The sequence below is a fragment of the Adelges cooleyi genome, unplaced genomic scaffold (genome assembly GCF_023614345.1).
Source record: "Adelges cooleyi isolate 19-005CV unplaced genomic scaffold, UGA_ACOO_1.1 ACOO_flye_CR_arks_rails_tigmint_CR_PRNA_376, whole genome shotgun sequence".
NCBI classification, from domain to species: domain Eukaryota; kingdom Metazoa; phylum Arthropoda; class Insecta; order Hemiptera; family Adelgidae; genus Adelges; species Adelges cooleyi.
Genome location: NW_026096053.1, coordinates 10,906,037 through 10,927,615, shown reverse-complemented (window position 1 = coordinate 10,927,615; position 21,579 = coordinate 10,906,037). Strand labels below are relative to the sequence as shown.

At 31.7% G+C, this 21,579-nt stretch overlaps 1 protein-coding gene across 5 annotated transcripts in view; it reads right to left on the bottom strand.

The window, feature by feature from the left end:
* The window catches only part of LOC126840445 (insulin gene enhancer protein ISL-2B), a 35,652-nt gene extending 16,786 nt beyond the window's left edge, over positions 1–18,866 (bottom strand). For 2 of the 5 annotated variants that reach the window (XM_050576188.1, XM_050576187.1), the window contains exons 1-2: positions 18,740–18,866; positions 13,895–14,137 (exon numbers count right to left, since the gene is read on the bottom strand). In XM_050576188.1, the coding sequence (XP_050432145.1) occupies positions 13,895–14,137; positions 18,740–18,770 (274 nt within the window). In that variant the 5' untranslated portion in view covers positions 18,771–18,866. Of the gene's footprint in view, positions 1–13,894; positions 14,539–18,739 lie in introns of those variants that run through there. The other 3 variants (XM_050576189.1, XM_050576191.1, XM_050576190.1) reach the window with 3 other exon arrangements.
* Positions 18,867–21,579: the final 2,713 nt, after the last annotated feature.

Below are 21,579 nucleotides of genomic sequence, written 5' to 3'. Positions count from 1 at the left end.
CTGGTTTAAAAAGGTTTTTTTTTTAAATTATAATTACCTAATTATTACAGTAAGTCAATTATTCTTAACTTAATTTTTAAAGGTAATTTAACTATGATAATTTTTATATAATCTTTCATTGTCAATAATCATAATGTAACCAACCGGTTTATTGATATAAAAAGTCGGCTTTTTATTTGTAATAAATATACCTGTGAGCGGGAGTCACTATACTTTTTTTTGGAATTGAAAACATGTCTCGGGAGATGAACATTTTTGAGAATGCTATTTTAGTATATTAACATTCAATTAACTAAAATACATTGAGAAATTAAAAATGTAGAAAATGTGAGCCGTTAACAAAGATACAAGGTTGAATGACCTATAAGTCCTTATATAGGAACGTTATTTGCAGTGAATGACCAAGTAGATGAAGAGCTCGTTTTAACGCTTAATTTTGTTTGTGGTTAAATATTGCTCCTTTTTTCAGATACGTGCATCTTATAAGGTACCATATATGTTCTACTATTAAAAGTTAAGCCGAAATTGCTAAATCTATACTTTTATGCTTAAATTTCTAAAACTGTATAATATAAATGTTCATAAACATTAAAGAATAAATGTGTATAATACATACATTTATTCTTTAATGTTATTTTTAATATATACTATATATCAAAAATAACATTGACCAAATAGATACATTATTTATACTCCTTTGTTCTAACTTTTAATTGAACATCGCAATAACAGTACCATGTTATAGAATAGAAATATGTATGCTACAGGCACACTGCCAGGTATAAACGGGGAATAAAAATAATAATTAAAATACAAATAGCTATTCTACGAGTTGAGCTATTTATTGTAATACACAAATATATTATTGTAAATAGTAGTGCATTAGGGGAACATTACTGCCTATAAGGTTACTTATCATACTTAAATAATCGGTTAAGAAATAAGAAATGAACAAATTACGTATGGTAAATAATTTAAGCATTACGAATTATAAAACACAGTTTTAATTTAGTTCATTTTAACCTGTGAGCCTCAACTAGTTGCTAACTATAGGCGCAGTTAAACCATTTCTATATACTAATACGAGTATAACGTGTAAGTTTCCAATTGTTTGTGCTTTCGAGTATAATGTCATGTTGTTGGATTTTGACAAATTTCGCAAATTACATTATTATTATTATTACTGAATCATATGAATCAATACAGCTACTGGCCACACTCGTTTGTGTGCAATTGTATAGTATAATGCGTGTGAACGTTACGTACACGAGAAACAAAAAAAAAAAAGGTGGTAATTGAAAAAGGTGCCGTTTATTGTACGAACATATATAAGAGATCTCGGGTCCGATCGACTAGGAAATATTACACCAAAACTTGTTTCCTGTCCATATAGTAGACGGGACGTGGGTGGACTCGTGGCGCCTGCGGTGCCGCTGTGTCACCTAAACACCATCGGCCGGTCACATTTTTTACCCGTCGACGGTTATACACAAACACAAAACCGGGTCTCCCATTCATAACAAGATCCGAGATCATCGATTTCCAGCCGAGATAACAGACCGCCAGATATATTGTGGAGATAGTACGTACACATATACTTATAGATAAAATACCTACCCCGGATGTGTTACCATTCTGTCCCGGTGATGTTAAAGTCACTTTACCGAACCCGGTGTCACTACACCTATACTATCTATAGTAATAATTGCAAGCAAAACCCTATATTTATGCCATCGATAAAGTACAAACATATACGTTACCTAAATTTGGTCTATATTTCGAGTGGCGTCGTTTTTTTCAAAGACAAAAATCAGCATTGCGATACTACAGATGTCAGATACACAAAACAATAAAATATAGAGCATGACATGTATACTTGTTGAACTTGAAATGAATACGGTCAAATGTATAGATATGTATTGATATTTCTATCAATGGCATTCGGTACAGTTCAGCACCCACCTCCGTTTGTAAAATGCGGAAGAGTGTGTGTAATATTATATAGAAAATTGTACCTATCCATGAATAATATCCATGAATATCTGTTACATCCTACATAATGCGGTTAAATTAATGTTGATACTTCCTTAATAATATGCAATAGTCTATAATTAGGTATGTGTAGTACCTACAAGATGCTGTGTAGGTTTGTTTTGCACGTTTCAATAAAAATGTAAAACAGCGTCGTGTCTTTGAACTAGACCATGACCATGTGGTGTTCGCATTTCCAACGGAATCCAAAATCGAAAAAGCAAATTAAAAACATATTTTTTTGGCTACCGTCCAAGAAAGTATAAAATGTTATATAAGTAATTGCTGTAATGTAAACCAGTTTATATGACTAGTGTCTAGTACCTTATTGTAAGTTTTGGCCTTTAAAATTGCTCAGTGAGTTATGGTTGAAACGTTGAATATTATGTTTTATATATAAATACATATAGGTATAGTACCACGGGTTGTATAAATCAACGGTAGTATTTACCCTCTCGTGAGTGTCGAATTGTTAAAATAAATACTCGACATTAAAATTAAAAAGTACACTTCGGGTAATCAGGGCGCACTTGAGATATTGTAGGTACTTAACAATTTCACTGACAATAATAGAATAATAGAATAATATATCAGTGTAGCTATACGTATCAACACTGACATCAAATACGTGCTACGATAGAAAGACGAGGCAATGCCGGCGTTTTTGGAAAAATATACAATTACCTTAAGTATTATAATATTGTTTCCGTCTTACTCGGGCTCGTCTCTCTAAACGTGTCGTCGTCCACCGACCAGACAGGGTTATGGGTGACTCGAACTCGGGCGGACATAATATGGAACATTTCCAGTTCCCGATAACATATAGAGGCGCCGACTATCGAATTAATTGCCCTACCCAGTCCGACGGTGCTTAATTAGACCCAAACATATATTATTATTTTACTCCGGCTAGTGTTGGCAGAGGCCAGAGCAGCGGTCGCCCGTCGGGTTCGTTCATAACCTATAACACGTTTACCTACCGGCCGGACGTTTATTGTCGCGTCGCGGTCGCTGTACATTGCTATCAGCTGGTTAGCGGTCGTGTCGATATACCAAAATCGAGTCGGCGAGAATCTCCAAGTTGGCGAAGTGGACGAGGGGGCGGGAGGATAGGGGTGAGAATTGAGGGGAACCGAATAAACACGATAATCCGACTACCGCACGGACGAGAAAATGTGTGCACACAAAAAAATAATAATAGGCGCTTCGGTGAGAATTAATACCAAAAAAAACATAGCCTCCATAAATATGTGTCGTGTAAAAAAAAAAAAACCCGAAATAAAATATTCGCGCGTCTCGTTAATTATAAAAAAAAAACGCCACGCATAGGCTATGTGCGGTGCGCGGTAAGCATGCCGGTATTATTGTATTATTTTATACATGTTCTAATGAGATGCGAAAACCGGTCGAATGATACAAAACGCGTCCACCGCCGCCGCCTTGTCCTCCGCATGTTATATTATGCACAGTGTCTAAAACGTGTAAGAATATACCAACGATATTATTATATATAAAATCTAAACGGCCAAAGGTTCCTCGCAAGAGGAAAATCGTCCACGTGTACGACTGCCACTGAAATTTTCCAATGCACCGCTGCAGGAAACACGCTTAGGTAGTCGGGTACATTTGTATGGGCAATAAATAACCGAATTTCGTGGTGAAAACCGAGAGGTTCGTGCGAAAAGCACATCACGTCTGTATATTAATAGTGCGTGAGTCCGGCCGTTTAAGTCTAAAAAAAAAACACCCAATATGAATATTTATATTTGTATATTATTTATATTACGTTCTTTGAAATAAATTCAAAGGGAAAATTAAAACAATTAGAACGATTATTAATAATATTATAATAAAATAATTAACAAAATAATAACAGGCGTGAAGACTCTTAAGAGGCCGACTGAGTTGAAGATATCAGTTTGTATACAATAATATCTCCACGCAATACCAGTTTAGAACATTTTTTTTTTTTTTGTTAAAATCCTAAGACAACTACTAAAAGGTAAATACGTTTAGAGCTTTGATTTGTGATCCCCCGACCCTGAAACGCCTTGGCGTATTTATATGTAGATAATTTTTTTGTATTATGTTTTCGCATTAAAATAAAATCTGTTTGGCATACCTACCCAATTTAATTATATTTTATATTGATTAAGGGCTGCAATTGTTCGCAGGCATCTACTACAAGCGGTGACCGTGTAAATACGACCCTGGCAATACGTATAACATCACTGGTTTATACATACATAATATAATATTATTATCTTTGTCGGAGAGGAACCATATTTATTTGCCGTATTAGCGTTTAGTTTGCTCAAAAGACTAACGTGTAAATTATATGAGCACACATTGTGCACTACCCGTATTTGGTACTGTAGCGATTTGCTGGATGATTGGTTTGCAATATTACTTAGAACGCCATGTAAACAATAAAAAAAAAAATGATGTCTTTTGTTTTACCAATCTATATTGGCATAACGCAGGGCCGATTTAAGTGGTTCGCGGGCCCTAGGCACTATAAGTATATAAAATATTAATAAAACAATTTATAATATCTTACATTTTCAGAAATACTACACTAATTATTATAAAGGGCGATACAGTTAACAGAAGTCATATTTAAATAACGTAAAGACTTAAGATGTTAATGTAACAAAGTATACATGTCTGACGTTTTCGTGTTTTCTTCAAAATTCGAGGCACTGCGCTGTGCCGGCCCATCACCATTACATAGATTCCATAGAACAAGTTTAAATTAAAAAACACACCTATCGTATATTAGCCCTGTATATTATGTTTGTACAATCATTTTATTCGAAGCGTATACAGCTGGCCAGCAGGTGAACGTACTAGAGTCTAGACGGGTGTCTCGTTAAGTTCCGGATAATTCATTTAACTCTTCTTAATTAGTATTGTGTTTATTTTATAAAAATGTGTTTCATCGCAGTCCACCACTTTTTCAACAATTTACTGGCAAGTATACATACATATTACTCGAATATTTCATTTTTGAAAATACACCAATGGCAATGAATTCATTAGTTTATTCACAATTGGTATGTTTTTATTCTTAATGAAAACTACACATACAAATTTGTACAGCCGAAAATTATAATATTATTTTAAGTATATACTTATATTATGGGCAGATGCCCGGAATAAATTACTTACTATACATGTATAATATAGGATATTATGATTGTTTGCTTATAAAATGTATGTACTGTTTTAAAGTAATTTCTGTTTAGAAGTATATATTTCATAATTTTTTCACAAAACTGCTTATCAAATTAAACACTACACTCTACAATAATAATTTAATGAACTAAGCGGATGTTTATTGCTTGGGAAACTTTTAAGAAGTTTTTATACAGCTGTGTATTAAACGCGTTCAAGGACAGCCACCACTAACCAAGTACCGCAAGAATGTGGTAGTGGTACGAGAACTTTATTTTATACACATTATCATGCAGATATATATATATATAGTAAAATAACGCCTATATTTGGAATATTTGCAAATTCTTTTATGCAAGTACTATTTTTTTTTTTATCCGTAAGTGGCGGTTAAAAGGCGAAATAACATTTTAATATTCTAGGAAATCAAAAACATTAACTAGCGTTGTTTCAAGTTTATTATGTTATTTACCTTCGCCACCGTTAAAAATCAGAGGTAGTAAACACCGAAACCTGGAAACCTGGGCGGCGGCGTCTAGTCACAGAGAGTGATATAATATTATGTACATATCTATAACATATTATAACGCGTTACCGGAATGGGTGCAGTCTTATTTTATGGGTTTTTATTATCTATATTATATTATATTATTTGGGTTTTTAATTTTTTTTTCCCTCCGCCGCGACCATTGCAGTGCGATAGAGTTCTTCGATTATAGGTATACATATATAATGTACACACAATAATATAATACCTACCTAATAATAATATAAAAACTTGTTGACGGTCGGTCGCGCGACTGACAATAAAACAATGTCAGTCATTAAATAAAATACAAAAAAAAAAAACCTACAACAAGACGGCGGCGGTGGCTCCAACAACGGCTGCGACGACGATGGTTTTAATGTGCTTCGGCTCACATAATTAATCCAATGAACGATCGATGCCGCGCTAATTTCAATATATACACCGAGAGTTCGTGTTGGTGTGTAAATGGGGACGGATGAAAATAAAAAATAAAAAGTCTTATATATATACATATATATTGTGTATAAAACAAGTGCGAGCACCGAGAGAGAAGTGTATACACAAAGAAGGCGCCGAAACTAGTTTTTTTTATACTCTTTTTTTTTTTTTTTTGTTTAAGTCTTCGCCGCGTATATAAAAAAAAAAAAACACTACGATCTCGGATCGTGTACAAGACCGTTCGTCCCACACCGCAAGTGTATATCCTATATAATGTGGATTAATATACATGTATAGCCCGTGAGGAGGAATCGAAAAATAACCGTGCGCTCATACACGATGACGTTAAACTTGTAAAATTATTTTATTACCCCTTGTCCGTAAATTTCCTTTAATAACATACCGCGGGTCGTATTGTGTGTGTACACGATACACGCACGAGAGTTGGTATTATATTTTTTCCCCGCGACGAGACAAAACTAATAATATATTTATATATGTAAAATTATTATTATTATATCTGCGGTGTGTGTATACACAATATGTATTACGCGTTTTATGCCATTTACCACAATACATAATATTAGCATGCGCGAAATTGTTAAATAGGATATTTGGGTAACATTAAATATACTAAGTATACTTTTTATACAGTTTCCAATGTTTTAGACAGGGAAAACGCGTTTAGTATACACGTTCAGCTGAAACAAAACCGTTCAACAAATTGTATAAAAATAAATAAACTAGGCCTAACGACCGGTCTGTTGTTGATATTGAACAAAAACTATAACATACGAATGTTAAACATGTCACGTACTGATCCCGTTTGATCCATAACTAATCAATAGTGGTGGGACTATTCGAATAAAAAAAATTCGAATATTCGAATACTTTATTCGCATGAATTTTTTATTCGAATATTCGATGGGTTATTCGAATATTCGATCTGATTTTTCGAATATTCGAATATTTTATCATTTTCTTTGCAGGATTAATTAGATTAAAAAAAAAAATAATTAAGAGACAACTAAGGTGTCCTTGATCAATTTTTAATAATTTTTTAACAAAATAAATATAATTATAACGAATTATTCTTTTGATAAAATAAATATTATTACTTATTACAACAAAAAAGATTTTAACAATTTATATAGATATATAATTACAAAAAAAACATAAATTTGACAAAATATTCGGAAATTCGAATATTCGAATTATTTGATTACTATTCGAATATTCGAATTATTTTCATACGAATAGTATTATTCGATTATTCGAATAATTCGAATAATAGAAAAATTCGATTCGAGGTCTCAGCTCTACTAATCAGTAATTTAGGCACAGGACCTACAGTCAGAGCATAGATAAAACCTCTGAGCTTGCAACAGTAATATTTATTATAGGGGCTTATGGCCCAGCCAAATCAAAATGAATCTATATAATATTTATAAAATTAACGTAGTTACTACAATAAAATAATACATATATTTTTAATATAATTTTACATAGAGAGGTAACAAGTTCAGTTGTTGAGCTGTATATAGATATAACCGAAAATTGTCCACATAATATTTCAATCTATATAAGCTCTCTATATGCACACCGCTATTTAATATCTCAATTTACACGTGCTCCTCATCGACCATACGCGTATTATACCATTGAACCTATATTATATAGTACTATTTTATACATTAAGTAATGTATAAATTAACAGTAAATCTTATATACTCTGTTTAAATTAACATCGTTTGTACTTGGTTTCAAGTTTGTAAAAATTACTTAGATGAATTGACTGGCGTTGAACATTTAAATAATTGAATCTTGTCCAACTCTAGCGGTATAGTCTCTAGATTAATATCTATATTTTTGTATATTAAATGAGGTCCGCAGATCAATTAGGTTTACTGTGATAATTAGTTGACTGTTTTATACGGTATATTATTGTCTTATGAAGAGATTAATATATAACATAGTAGGTCTATAGTATAGTGTAGTACTGTTACAATATATTAGCACCTTGAATCAGTTCTTAAGATGTACATGATATAGATGAACTTTATAACTATGGTATTTGATCAAAAAATTAGCTTAATATATGTTATATAATTAAAATCTAGATAAACGATTTTCAGGTAGAACCATTGGACGTCTAGACACTCTCATTGAGTTTAATAATGACAAATAACTTTATAAAAAAATAGTATGTACAATACAAAGGTGTAAAATATTTTTATTTGATAAAAGGTTTCATCTATCAGATGAACTAATTAATTTTTTTAACTTTAGAATTTCGTGGATCATTATCCCTTTTCCCGTTGAATATTAGCATCCTAACATTAATATTAAAAATAGATTTACAAAATTGTTTTATAACGCGTCGGATCGCCGCTTCGGTATGTTGTTATCAATCATTATCGCGTTATTTATATTTTATGCGATTAATTATAAAAAAAAAACAGCTTAGCGGCTACCTGTATATAATAATATTATAACATACTCAAAAGAAAACCGGATTGAAATATCTACCTAAATGTGTGTGCAGCAGTGTGTATAAATAGTATCGAATGTGGGGGACGATACTGGACAGCCTTATAGAACATTGAGTATTGAACGGAAATCATTGATTACAGCTGTATGATATTATATAAATGTATGTATACAAACGAGTGTTCCCGCATATTTCATAGTATTAGTAGATAAATCGTTTAAGTAGGCTTAACGCGTATACGCGGTAGGTAAGTACACGTCAACCGTAAAAATGGTAATTCCGTATGCGCTCGCTTTTCGTCAGAGCAGTATTCTGGTTAGACACTCATGACCTTCTTCTCTTCCTCTATCTCATTTTTGTCTCATATCGTTCTTATTTATTTATCTCAATTCAAATAACCGTGCATAATCGTATTGCGCTGCTGGAATTTTGCCAGTCGAGCGGCGATTGAAGCGAATTTATAAAGCTGCTGGTGCAGTTAAAGGTGTATCCGGTAATAAAACAATATGCGACATATAAAGTTGTTTAATAAATAGGAAAAAAAACCTGTCGGCATAAGTTGTAGGTATATGTAATACAATACAAATTTCAAATTTTCAATTATCACAATAGAACGGTTAATGGGCAATGTGTATGTCGATAATATTATTATTTATTAGGTAAGAAATCACGTACGGATCCCGTATTGGCGGCCATTTTCTAGCTCATTACACAATTCAAAATAAATGAAAAATCAGAACGAAAAAAAAAAATAGGCGGCAACGATAATTGTTATTATATAAATGTAGGTATATGTGGTATAGTCCATAGTGTCGAACCGAAACCATGACGCGTTTACTCAACCGACACACATGTATGGCTAATCTAAGTGCAGCGTTGCGTTAGGTATTACATAGGGCTTAAGGCCACCTGCCTGTTGTATATATGTATATATAGGTACAATGTAGATACATTTCTGTTGTTACAGACATATAATACTATTATGTACACTCAAAGTATATATTCACCACACGACAATATGTGCCGTGGTTAATGGACGAAATAATGAATTGGAAAATCGAAAGTATGAACACACACAAAAACTTATCCACACATAGTATTTGTATCTACCGGTTGCGAAATCGTCGTTCGACATACCTATGACTGGATGTCACGCGATTGACGGTGAGAGTATTCAAATATGAACTGTCATAAAAAAATATCAATAGCCAAAAGTAAACCCATTAAAGAAACCCTAAAAATAGAATTTCTTATTTCTCAATAATTGTGAAAGACTGTATACTCTTAGGTATTACATATTTTGATACATAATATATACATATATTATATATTCATAAAGCCAAAACATGATTAGTGTGTAAATAAGTACCACAAATTTTTCGAGAAAAAAATTCAAGTAAAATGAATCAGTCCTTCAAATTTTAACACACGTGAACAATATTGTCGACTTCCTGATATTTGGAACCATATTCAGAAATAATTTTATATTAAATACAAAACACACTGAAAACAGAAAATATTTTTATCAAAGTTGAAACAAGATATCAGATAAAAATCGCATAAAACCAATGAATTTTGATTTGTTGTCAAATATTTTTTTAAACTGCCAAATGAAAGAAAAAAACGGTCATACCTAAAAAAGTTCTCATCTAGCTGAAAACTTTATTATGGCCACGCCGTGTATATCATTAACATTAAAACGCAAAGCAACCCATAAATTTGAGATATTGTTCAACATCACGAGATTGTATGTTAGGTATATCTTTTTTTTAGCTTTAAAATATATTATTAGCACGCAATTGTTTTAAATTATTATTATTAAATAGAAGTAACGGCAATATAAATTATTTGCACCACTGTTTCGCGAATTGCTTATATTATGTAAAACAATTTTTTTTAAATAATTGTTATATTATTTTAAATTATATGCTAATTAAAGGAAAACAAGCATTTCACTGTAAATTTATTTTAAAAATTGTCTATACCTAATAATTCTATGTTGTCGAGGTATGATAAAAAGAAACAAATTTCTTACCAAATGCAGTAATTTAGTTTTCAAATTGCATTGTAAACGAGTCTATAGAGCTTAAAGTAGAATTTTATAAACCCTGTTTTAAAATTGGTAAGTATATTGAAAACAATTTTATGTTTAAAATATCATACAACGAGTTTAATTGCAAAATTAAACGTGTTAAACGACAACTAAAGACAGTTAAATTTAAATTTCAAAATTATTTAACATAATTTAACTGATTTGTCTGGCAAATAAATTTGAGTAGTTATGCAAAATACATATAATTCTACAATCATACTTCAATTATCTTTAAAGGTTAATACACATTTCATGAACTCAAGTAAAAAAGAAATATATAAAATATACTTGTACAAAGGGCACATCGTTAATTAGAAACGTGAGAAGATTAATTTGGCCTTTAACATTTCTTTGAAGATTTAATTCTACTAATTAGTGTCTATATGTACTAACTCGTCGGGTTATTATTTGACACACCCGTTTTTTTGTTCACTTAGGTATGCGATACTTGTAGTTAGTCTTTTATACCTAGTACATAAGTGCAGTTAGTGTAATAATATAAATTTTTTATTGCATGATTAAAATTCAATTATAATCTATGAAAATTGAGCAATATCATCTATATACTAGATACTTTAATAATATTTCATTAAAAAATTATAAACGCCACAATTTGAGAATTATTTTTATAATACCTAAACACCGTCCATTGTCGAGAACTAACAAGTTAAATATTAATATTAGGTACAAAATATTTTGAAGCAAAGTATTTTATGATGATTATTAATTCAAAAACCGTACGTAAATTATATTCAGTATGTCTCAGTAGTGTTCTGCTTACAAAATAGTTTCCATCAAACCTCGACAAAACATTTAGATAATACTTTGGAATTGCTGCGTAGCTTATTGAAAGAAGTACAATAGTTTTAAGACGTTAAAAACGTTTATCGAGAAAAGATACAAAAACGCTATTCTATAGAAATGATAACATTGCATATTGTATTATATTATCGTGTCGTTTTTCCTAACTATATATAAATCTATTTTTTTTTAAATTGTATGTTATCTACTCATTACATTATTTTTACCGTGACGACCCGTTTAAGTCATACACCGTTATAACAATAAAAATAATTAAAAAATAAAAATCATACTCAAAGTTAAAAACGTTATTGCGTTATGAAATGCAAGCATTCTCTTCAAAAGGTAACAGTATTTGTTGCAGATTAATTGAACTTAATAATTTATTACATTTAAGCCAACATATCTTGCATATTATCTTACTTCAAACTTATTTTATTATTTCTTTGAAACATTTAAAAGCCGGTCACTAACCGTAAAACAAATTAAAAGTTGTTAAGTCATAAAACTCCTACTTAAAAATAAATACAGCTTTAAGATACTATATATTTCTTTGTTGAGATTTTTTTTTTCATAATGAAATTAACTAACTGCACGCACTTTTCATGCAAACATTACTAGAATTAATTAAAGTTTTCAACTCAGTTTAAAGTTTTTGAAGGTAGGTTATGTCAAGGACCCAGTTAAAATTGAATAGAAAATATATTTAATACAGAAATATTACTATTTTTTTAATCATACTACTATTTATAAATATATGGACATATGATTTAAGGCTTATAGAATATCTTAAGTTAATTATTATAATTAATCTATACAATTTTTTATATTAGGGCATATAATTTTATTTATTATAAGCATTAATTAAAAGAATTTTTGTTATTTAACGACTTAAAAAAAATTATAAAGAATATGAACTTCATATTCATATTTTGAACATAATATTATGTTATAAAAAATATTGAATATTATGTAGATTATCCTACTATAGTTTATGAGTTAGGTAATAGTTTAGGGAAAATTAAATGTTTAAGTATAAAAGCTATTAATTATTAACTGATGACTAAATGTATAGGTATCAATAAAATACAAAACAAAATTATTAACTCAAAGAAATTCTCAGCCCTCAATTAGTTTTTTATAATTTGTCATAATATGTAGTTAATTTATAATGGTTATGCTGTGAAATTACCAAATTATTTTATTAATTCATAAATTTAATTAACACTGTTTTATTTCTAATTTAATTAATATTTTACAGTGTATTAATTAAAATTAAATCCTGTGTGTCTGTAACCATAATTATATACCTAATATCAAAATTAAAGCGTGACTTGATCATCGGGTAATGATAAAATGATAAATGCATGAACAAATTCATATATTATAATTTTGATTATAACAATTTAATGTTTAGTCATAATTTGGCATGATAACTGGTTAAACCATTAAGTATGCAACAATAATATACTATCTTATTCTTTAAATGATTGAACAATTTATTTTTGACTGTAACAAACGTTGTAGTCCAAGTGTATTTTAACGATTAAGATTACCATTACATATTGATAACAAAGAGATACAAATATGACTGTTGACGTCGCATTATGTAACAAATGTTAAAACGGTAAATAAAGATTAGGTATAACGTCAAACGATTCCACTCACGACTAACAAACCATCCAAATCCCTTAATTTCAGAGCTAAATTCCGACGCTATCACTTGTAATCCTCCTCGTAGGTTAAAGAGAAGATGGAGTCGTGACTTAAATCACAATTAAATCATAATTAACCAAAGCCTTATGTAAGTGTCGCCATTGGGTGGTTACTTCCCTCACATGTTTCATGCCAATTAGATCTTACTTCCGCATACATGCTTATGGTAAATTATATTACAGATTGTTTGCTTTAAAAAAAATAGTTAAAAAAAAAAAAAAGGTATAACGTAAAGAAAAATATGTTTAAAATGAATTCTATTTGGAAGGATCATATAATATTAATAGGTATACCTGTGTTTATATCTTCTCATATATTGGTGATAATTTAAAAGTATAATACATTCTCCAATTTAAATTATTATTTTAGTCTTAAAAATAACAATTTAATATTATAAATCTTTTTGTGGACCTATATGCATTTTTAATTTAATAACAGGTGAATATTAGAATAGTCAGCGTTTTCCATTTAAATATATACCTAGTCTATTAAGACAAATTGATGGCACATAAATATTTTATTGGGGAGGTGGGAATAATCCTCTCATAAGTCTCGACAGGTTTAGTATCAAGTAGCTGCGGATGGCTGATAGTAGTAAATAATATGATATTGGACTTACTTATTGACGGTATGTCGGCCGACATGTCGTACGGTTCGGTCTTGACCGGTGATATCCGGAGGGGGCCCCTGTGCAGGGCGGACGGCATCAGGGTGGCCAGGGTGGTGGCACCGGGGGACGGGCTGCAGTACTGGGACCACGCGTGTCCCGGCGCCCACGCGTTTGACGTGGTCGAACTCACGGTGGGTGCTCGTTCAACCATAAAACAATCGGCGTCCGCAACGAACTTGGACCGCGTGCAAACTAGATTTTTTTTTTTTAACACAACGGTATATAATAAATTATATTACGACAACAAACAGAGCAGTGAATAATTATTGGCTTCATTAAAAATAGTACGCTATATTGTGTTGTTGGAACGACGAAAACGAGTCGACGGGGCCCGCGAGAACAGCCGGCCGCCGAGCCGTCTCGTTGTTGTTGTTGCGTTTATTTTAACACAATCCGCCGGTATATTTTGTTATAATTATCATGCGCAGTGCGGATAAAAAACATATTAATTTATATCGTGTTGTTATAACACGAGATCGCGTGCTTGCATGTGTATGTGAGTGCGATTTGTTTTTTTTTTTTTAGAAAATAAAAATGTAAATAATTATTGTTATGCCGTCGAATATCGTGCACGGACGCGCGTCCCGGCGACACCGCACTAGACACTGTACTGCCGTGTGGACTCGCGCGGCCGTGGCCGTCGTCACCGCCTGGCCGACGGCCGGAGCTCCGCCCACCGGCGCCGACCATTGGCGGTGACCGCCGTAAAATGGCCGGCGCACAGCTCTGGTGGGCGACTTGCGCGCGAACGCCGCTGTTCTTCTTCCTATTATTATTATTGTTTTATTATCGATTCGGCGCGGCGCCGCGTCGCGAGTTTTACCGCACAGCGACAGGCGAACGTCGACAAGTCAGGTGCATCGTCGACGCTCTGTCGTCGCTGGCACTTGACGCAAAAAAAAAACAACAAAACATTACGGAAAAAAAAAAAGCTGACAACAACAACTCGCCAGACTCAATATTTTTTATTTTCTGTCTATACATTATTGTTAAAACTTTTATCCCGTACAGCGAAAAATTGCAATGTTGTCAAAAAGTTTGTACATATCTTTAAGATATTACAAAAACATGTTTTGTCAGAAAATATTAAAATATGATTGAAAAAATATTTCCAATGTTTTTCACTTATATTTCATGTATACCTACTTAAAAAAAAAAATGTGAACAACACTGTTTTGGCAGCAGATTAATTAAATGTTTGAAAACAAAACAATAATATTGAACAAAATATTGTTTGTTTTTAAACGTTAATTAATCTGCTGCCAAAATATTGTCAACGTTATGAATCGATTGATATTTTTTTGCTGTATGGACTAAGACTAAGAAAATTATAACAAATTACGATATATACTATATATACGATTAAACTTCAATCTAAATACTTGACTGTATAATTGTTAAGCAGATTCACTAAAAAAAAATACATAGTTGGTCTAGCTTAAATTATGGGGACACAATAGATTTATAGTTAAAAAAATATTAAATAATAATAGCGTTATATTAATATTTGTCAAAAAAATGCCTATACCGAACCCCTTACAAAAAAAACACCTAGCATACCTAACGTCCTTTTATAATTTTAAATACGTTCTGAATTCTGCAGAAAACAATTGAAAAATTATTATTTTAAACAACACCTTTTTGAAGTATATGCTAAAAACGTAAAAAAACGTATTTTTAAAAACTTTAGAAGCAAGTTATGCAGACAAAAAAATAGAGGCGCTATATGGAACATATAAGATCAGTTTAAACTATATAGACTACCTATACAAAAACAAACAAAAAGTGTACAGGCTTGGAAGAATAATTAAATAAATTAGAATAAATAACATAGGTTTTGAGAACCGCATATTATAATTAAAAGGAATTCTAACTATAAGCCATAGCGATATTGTTTCTGAAGAGTCTGCATTGTGTTTTTAAGGCATGTGAACAAGACGTTAATTTATATGTATTGTATAATATGTAATATATCGTATACAATTAATAATATGTTCTTGTGCAATGTTTAAGGAAGGGGATCAAAACCATTAGAACTTATACAGGCATCTTCGTGCTCATTTCCAGTGTTTAATTAATACACCGGTAATGGGTAACAACGTCACATTTAACATGGAATATAATTTTATAGTGAGTACCATAATATATTATATAATATACTACACTTACATTACATATATAGTCATAAAACATAAGGAGAACGTTTAGCATTATAGTAATGAAACACTATGAAGAAGGCATTATGCACGACAATTATTATACATGTAAACTTGCAGGTAGGCGCTATAGTTAAATACAGGAAGCCGCTATAGTAAATATAGGTATATTATTTTTAATTGATTTAGACTTTGTCTATTTGTCTAAGTATGAAAATAGTAAATACTATTTAAGCTGGTATAATAAGGTGAGGTGCTCGAAATAGTAAATATATGGGAGAAACCTATATAAAGACATTTATATTACCTATACAGTATACATATTTTTGGAAATCTAATAGAAGTTTTGTACACATACGAGGAGCAGCTATACAGTATATAAAATGTACACACATAATTTGTGTAATAGTAGGTATACGCTTTTCACATATTTGTTCCTTGCAGTAGGTGTCAGTATCTATTTTAATAAATTTTTAACAAAAAAAAAAACCAAACATGTAAGAACCCACAAAGAGATCTAAAAGGAACTCGCTATATGAAAAAAAAAATTATATATATAGAAATATACACAAGTTCGGGTATAAATACTTTTGGTACAAAGTGTGCTTTTAGCTAAAGAGTATATATAACTAGAAGAATAGTATTGTATGTCCATACCGTGGACTTTTATACTTTGGCAGTCGTAAAATTCGGCACAAACCACCTGTACACGTCCCATATACCTAAGCATTTGTATATACATATATATATATATATATATATACACAGTATAACTGTAAAAAAAAAGTATAACTAACAAAAGCTGCTGTTTATAGGAAAATCTACTAGGAAAATGAATTTCTATGTATCGCATTTATTCAAAAAATATATTTATTTTTAAAATCACAAGTATTACACATAACATGATTACATTGTGAGTTGTGTATATATGCATATGTATCCTAATTAATTTTCACTCGGACAATTATCGCATGTACCTAATGTGCGATTGAAATGACTGGGCTTTATTTTGGAGCTTCATTACTGATCTGTATAAGCGCTCAACGGTGTAGAAATCGCAATCTACGGCCCGAGGTCATCATCATTAAACTGGGATTACGTGTAAAAAGTTCAACCGTCAGTGGATAAAACTTTAATAATATACTAAGTATATAGTATACCCCGCCATAATACTCAGTGTCGGTTCACAAATATTGTACGACGAAAACTTCACCGGGTCCGTCGAACAGCCTACCCAAGTTATCCCGCCCTCCCCCCCCCCCACCACATTATATAGAAAGTTTGTAAACATGAAAACTCACAATGTAAGCATTGTCTCGTTTATAACAATTAGCGTACGGATATTTTGAAACTTTAACAGCATTTAATGTATATACTTAAAATTTAATATAATAATAACTATAGCGTCTAACATTATAATGAGAGTCCTAGTTTCATATATTAATAAAATACTATAAAGGAAGTAACTGCGCCCCGCACATTGGCCGATCAAAAGCGAATATAGATACCTATAAATGAATTATATTATACATGCTTTATAAGTACTATAAAGGCATTACTACTTGGTCCAGCCCAGCGTTTCATTATTGTTCTTTTCAAATTGAAATTAATTATAAATAATGTTTGACCATCGCCCCGGGAAGTATCTATAAATCGTAATAATTATAGGTCCCGCTGAAATACATGACTTGTATCTATCTCTAACAGCCACAATCAGTTTAGTTGTATATATTAAAAAGCGTATGATAAACTACCGCATGAGCTTAGGTCTTAGACCACCAAACAGTATAAAACGCCTATTGTTCGAATAGTTATACTACAAATAAAAAAAAACAAAATTATTTTACTTCAAGACTGGTTAAGCAAACACTCACAAATACACACAAGCGCGCTTTTATATAACTTATATACCCTATGGTCATATACAATGTATAGTGTATACAAATCCGCTTAACGTTTCAAGGTCTATTATTATATCATAGGCGTTATTAAATTGTAAGACCCGCCCCGGGTATATCGGCCCCTCACGTATACTTAACTTATAATAATATATATGTATAGCTTAAAGTGCACAAGTGTGATAAGTGCATATTTTTAAAAATAAATTAAGTTATAATATGTACGGTGTACAAATATTGAAAGATACGTTCATGAAAGTACAAGTAAATTGCAACAGTTTTTGAAAACTTAAAAATGTTCAACCATTATTTACAAATCTTATAACTAGTTTTGTTTATCTATCTGACACCTGTGCACTATGCCGCCGATATTCTATAATAATATGAATTAGTGGTGAGAACCAAAAGGGTATAAGAAATTTTGATTCATGTTGTCGGACTTAGGAGACACAAAATTAAAATTATATCTTCAATATTATGTTCTTATGTGGACAATCCGGCAAGTTTTTTTTATGGGTGTATATTTTTTGATAAAAAAAAATTCGTTTGGCTCTCATCACTTCACATGTGTTTCAATTTTAAGTTATCACTCTTATCGACACGATAACAGCGTTGCATAAACAATCCTCTGATAAAAATCTTACTTTTTAATTTTCGATTCGTATCACTTTTGAAATTTGAAACACATGCGCGGTAAGATTATAAGAATATTTTTTTGATATATATAATATTATACTCACTATCGTCCGCGGTGCAATGATACGGTGGCATGTCCTCTGCTGGCGATGCTTTGGCACGACTTTGAGTATATAATAATATAAAATATCCACACACCTGCGTTGCTGGCGAATTTCTACCGGATGGAGTGGGGTAAAGATAAAATGCAACTGAATTTTTCTTATACTGGCTACACTATATAACAGCTATTAATGCTTGGATCACGGTGCACGGCCGACGACCGACTGATCTGCTTGGATCGTTTCGATATGAGATGCAGCGATGATGTGTCGCATTCGTCCCCCGTACAAGGCATATTATTATAGTGTGTGGTGTGCGTTGCCCGCAGACTGGCGCCAAAAATGGGTAAAATCCGTCTGGATCAGGTAAACCGTGTGTGTGTGTATATAAATGTGATGTATATTATCGGTCGGTCGGTGTACGGGACACGATGAAATTCGGTACTACGGGCGGCAGAGGGAAAGGGAGAATATCGACGTGTGACAATATAATATAATATACATCTTATATATTTTATTAAGAAGAAGGCGCCCGGTCAGGCGGCGGCGGCGGCGACGGCGGCACACATACAGGATATACGTGACGCGAACAATCAAAACTTCCGGCAATAAAACGCACCTGGTCAACCCTTTTTTCTCGCTTTACGCCTTTTCTTTCCGGCCCAGTCAATTCGGGTCCGTCTTCGACTGCTCTCGGTATATTATTGGCGTCGCGCAGGTCACACGACGTCATACCACCACGCGAGTCATTTGTCCTACACAACAATCGCGTGGAAACGGTTTGTCTATGATAATGTGTAATTGCGATAGTCAAAAAATGAGACCACCCCGAACGGGTCGTGCGGTCGGCACTATATTATATGTACAAATAGATTCGTACCTACGCACTACAGTGCATTTTATAATCGATGACGTTTTACAATATAGTAGACTTTATGGCTACAAAAAAAAAAACCTAAAAATTTGGTATACCTACCTAAATAATATATTTTTATATTTCATATGTATATAATATACTCTCGATTTTCGCGTATAAGGTCGTTAGTCGACCGTCTCAGAGCGGCATCGGTTCTTTATAAGAATACTACCGCAGTCCTTTTACAATATCCTTCGTCGATCCACGCGGTAATTTGTCACCATTTCGGATTACCTATACTATAAGAAAATATGGTCGACAAATTTAGGTCGTTTTCAGAGAGATCACCCAAGTAGGTTTGAGTAGATACATCATCAGCTATTGTATACCGACAAATTGCAGTATACGCTATCCGTGGTATGCGCATAATGCGGCTTAAGTATAGAACTTATTGCAGCGAGCCCATATTCAAATTTCAAAACTTGCCGAGATAATTTCAATATTCTGTTGTAACGTTAAATCATTAAAAAAAAATTGAAAATGAATGGGAACTTCTTTTAAATTGCCCGACTATTAAAACAAATTACACTACACTTTTGATTGAGAATGATTTATGGACACGTCAATAAGTTTTGATATTTGAATACTGGAAACTAAAAGCGCAATGTATTTGTAATTTAATAATTATTTTCCTTGTATATCTTGTATATGCTGAGGTATACCTAACCTACCCCTTAGTCCTTATAAAAAATTATGAAATAGTTACACCAAAACTTGCACTTTATTTATAGTATTTCATTTTATTGTATATTTTTATTCTCAACTTAAACTGAATCGACAAAAGTTACATTATTAGCCGCCGAGTTGATGAAGCTCGTCGTTTCCAGGAGGCGCCAGTGAGGTGACTTAATGTTACCTATGTTTGTATTATAAGCAGTGTCGGCTATCATAAATATAATATATAGTTAAGAGAGTACTTAAGCGCCCGTTTTATTTTTCAATGTTTCATGGGGTTCCATATGTGAATGGTGATCAATTTTTATAAATACGATTTGTTTACGGTGGTCCAACTCGCCCCGAGAATTTTATACATACTGTCAAAATGTTAAAGAATTGTATTATTATAGGTATGAAAGATAATAAAATATTTATTAGCTTAGATGTTAAACATTATAAAATGAACCAGTTGATTAATAAAATCATTTGTTTATTTCACCGTACAAGTTTTTAACAATCGATTGATTATTTATTTGAACTAACAAAGTTGTTTCATCTATTCAATGATATACATTTAACATATATTCACCTAACAATTTAATAGCAATAGGTAATTGTTTGTTAATTGGCCAGATTATAATAACAAAATTATTGTTACCTATTATAAGTACAACTCTGATTAATTAAAAAATTGATTCTATCAATGCTATGAACGTTACAATTACTTACATTAACTTTACAAATTAATTTAGTTAAAACTATAATTGTACATTTTTGTTAAAATTACCTACAGAGTACAGTGCCACTTTGGCGTGTAAAATATTTTATTTCTTAACTAAATAATTAAAATTGTTCTCATTTTAATAAATGAGTAGGTATTGTGCTAAATTTGTATAGTCAATTTTTACAAAATAATGATACTTGGGTTGGTGGACCTAAAACACAAAAACATGTTGGGATAAAGTTTCCTCACAGATTCTTATAACCTTTCTTCATATCGATTACCTACTACGTTTTAGAATTTTCTAAAAACACTACACTACCGTGTGTTATAACTCTATAGTATTAAAATAATCATCGTTATGCCTTACACGTTCCTGCTATTATACATATAAGCATATAAATTATGCGAAAATGTATATTTTCAACGATTTTCCTGGTCTCTTGATGGCCGCCTATTGTTTCTTAAACGCGACAACGGATACTTCGAGGAGACCTTGTGTAAAAAAAAAATGTAACTACCAACATACATAATATATATGTATACAAT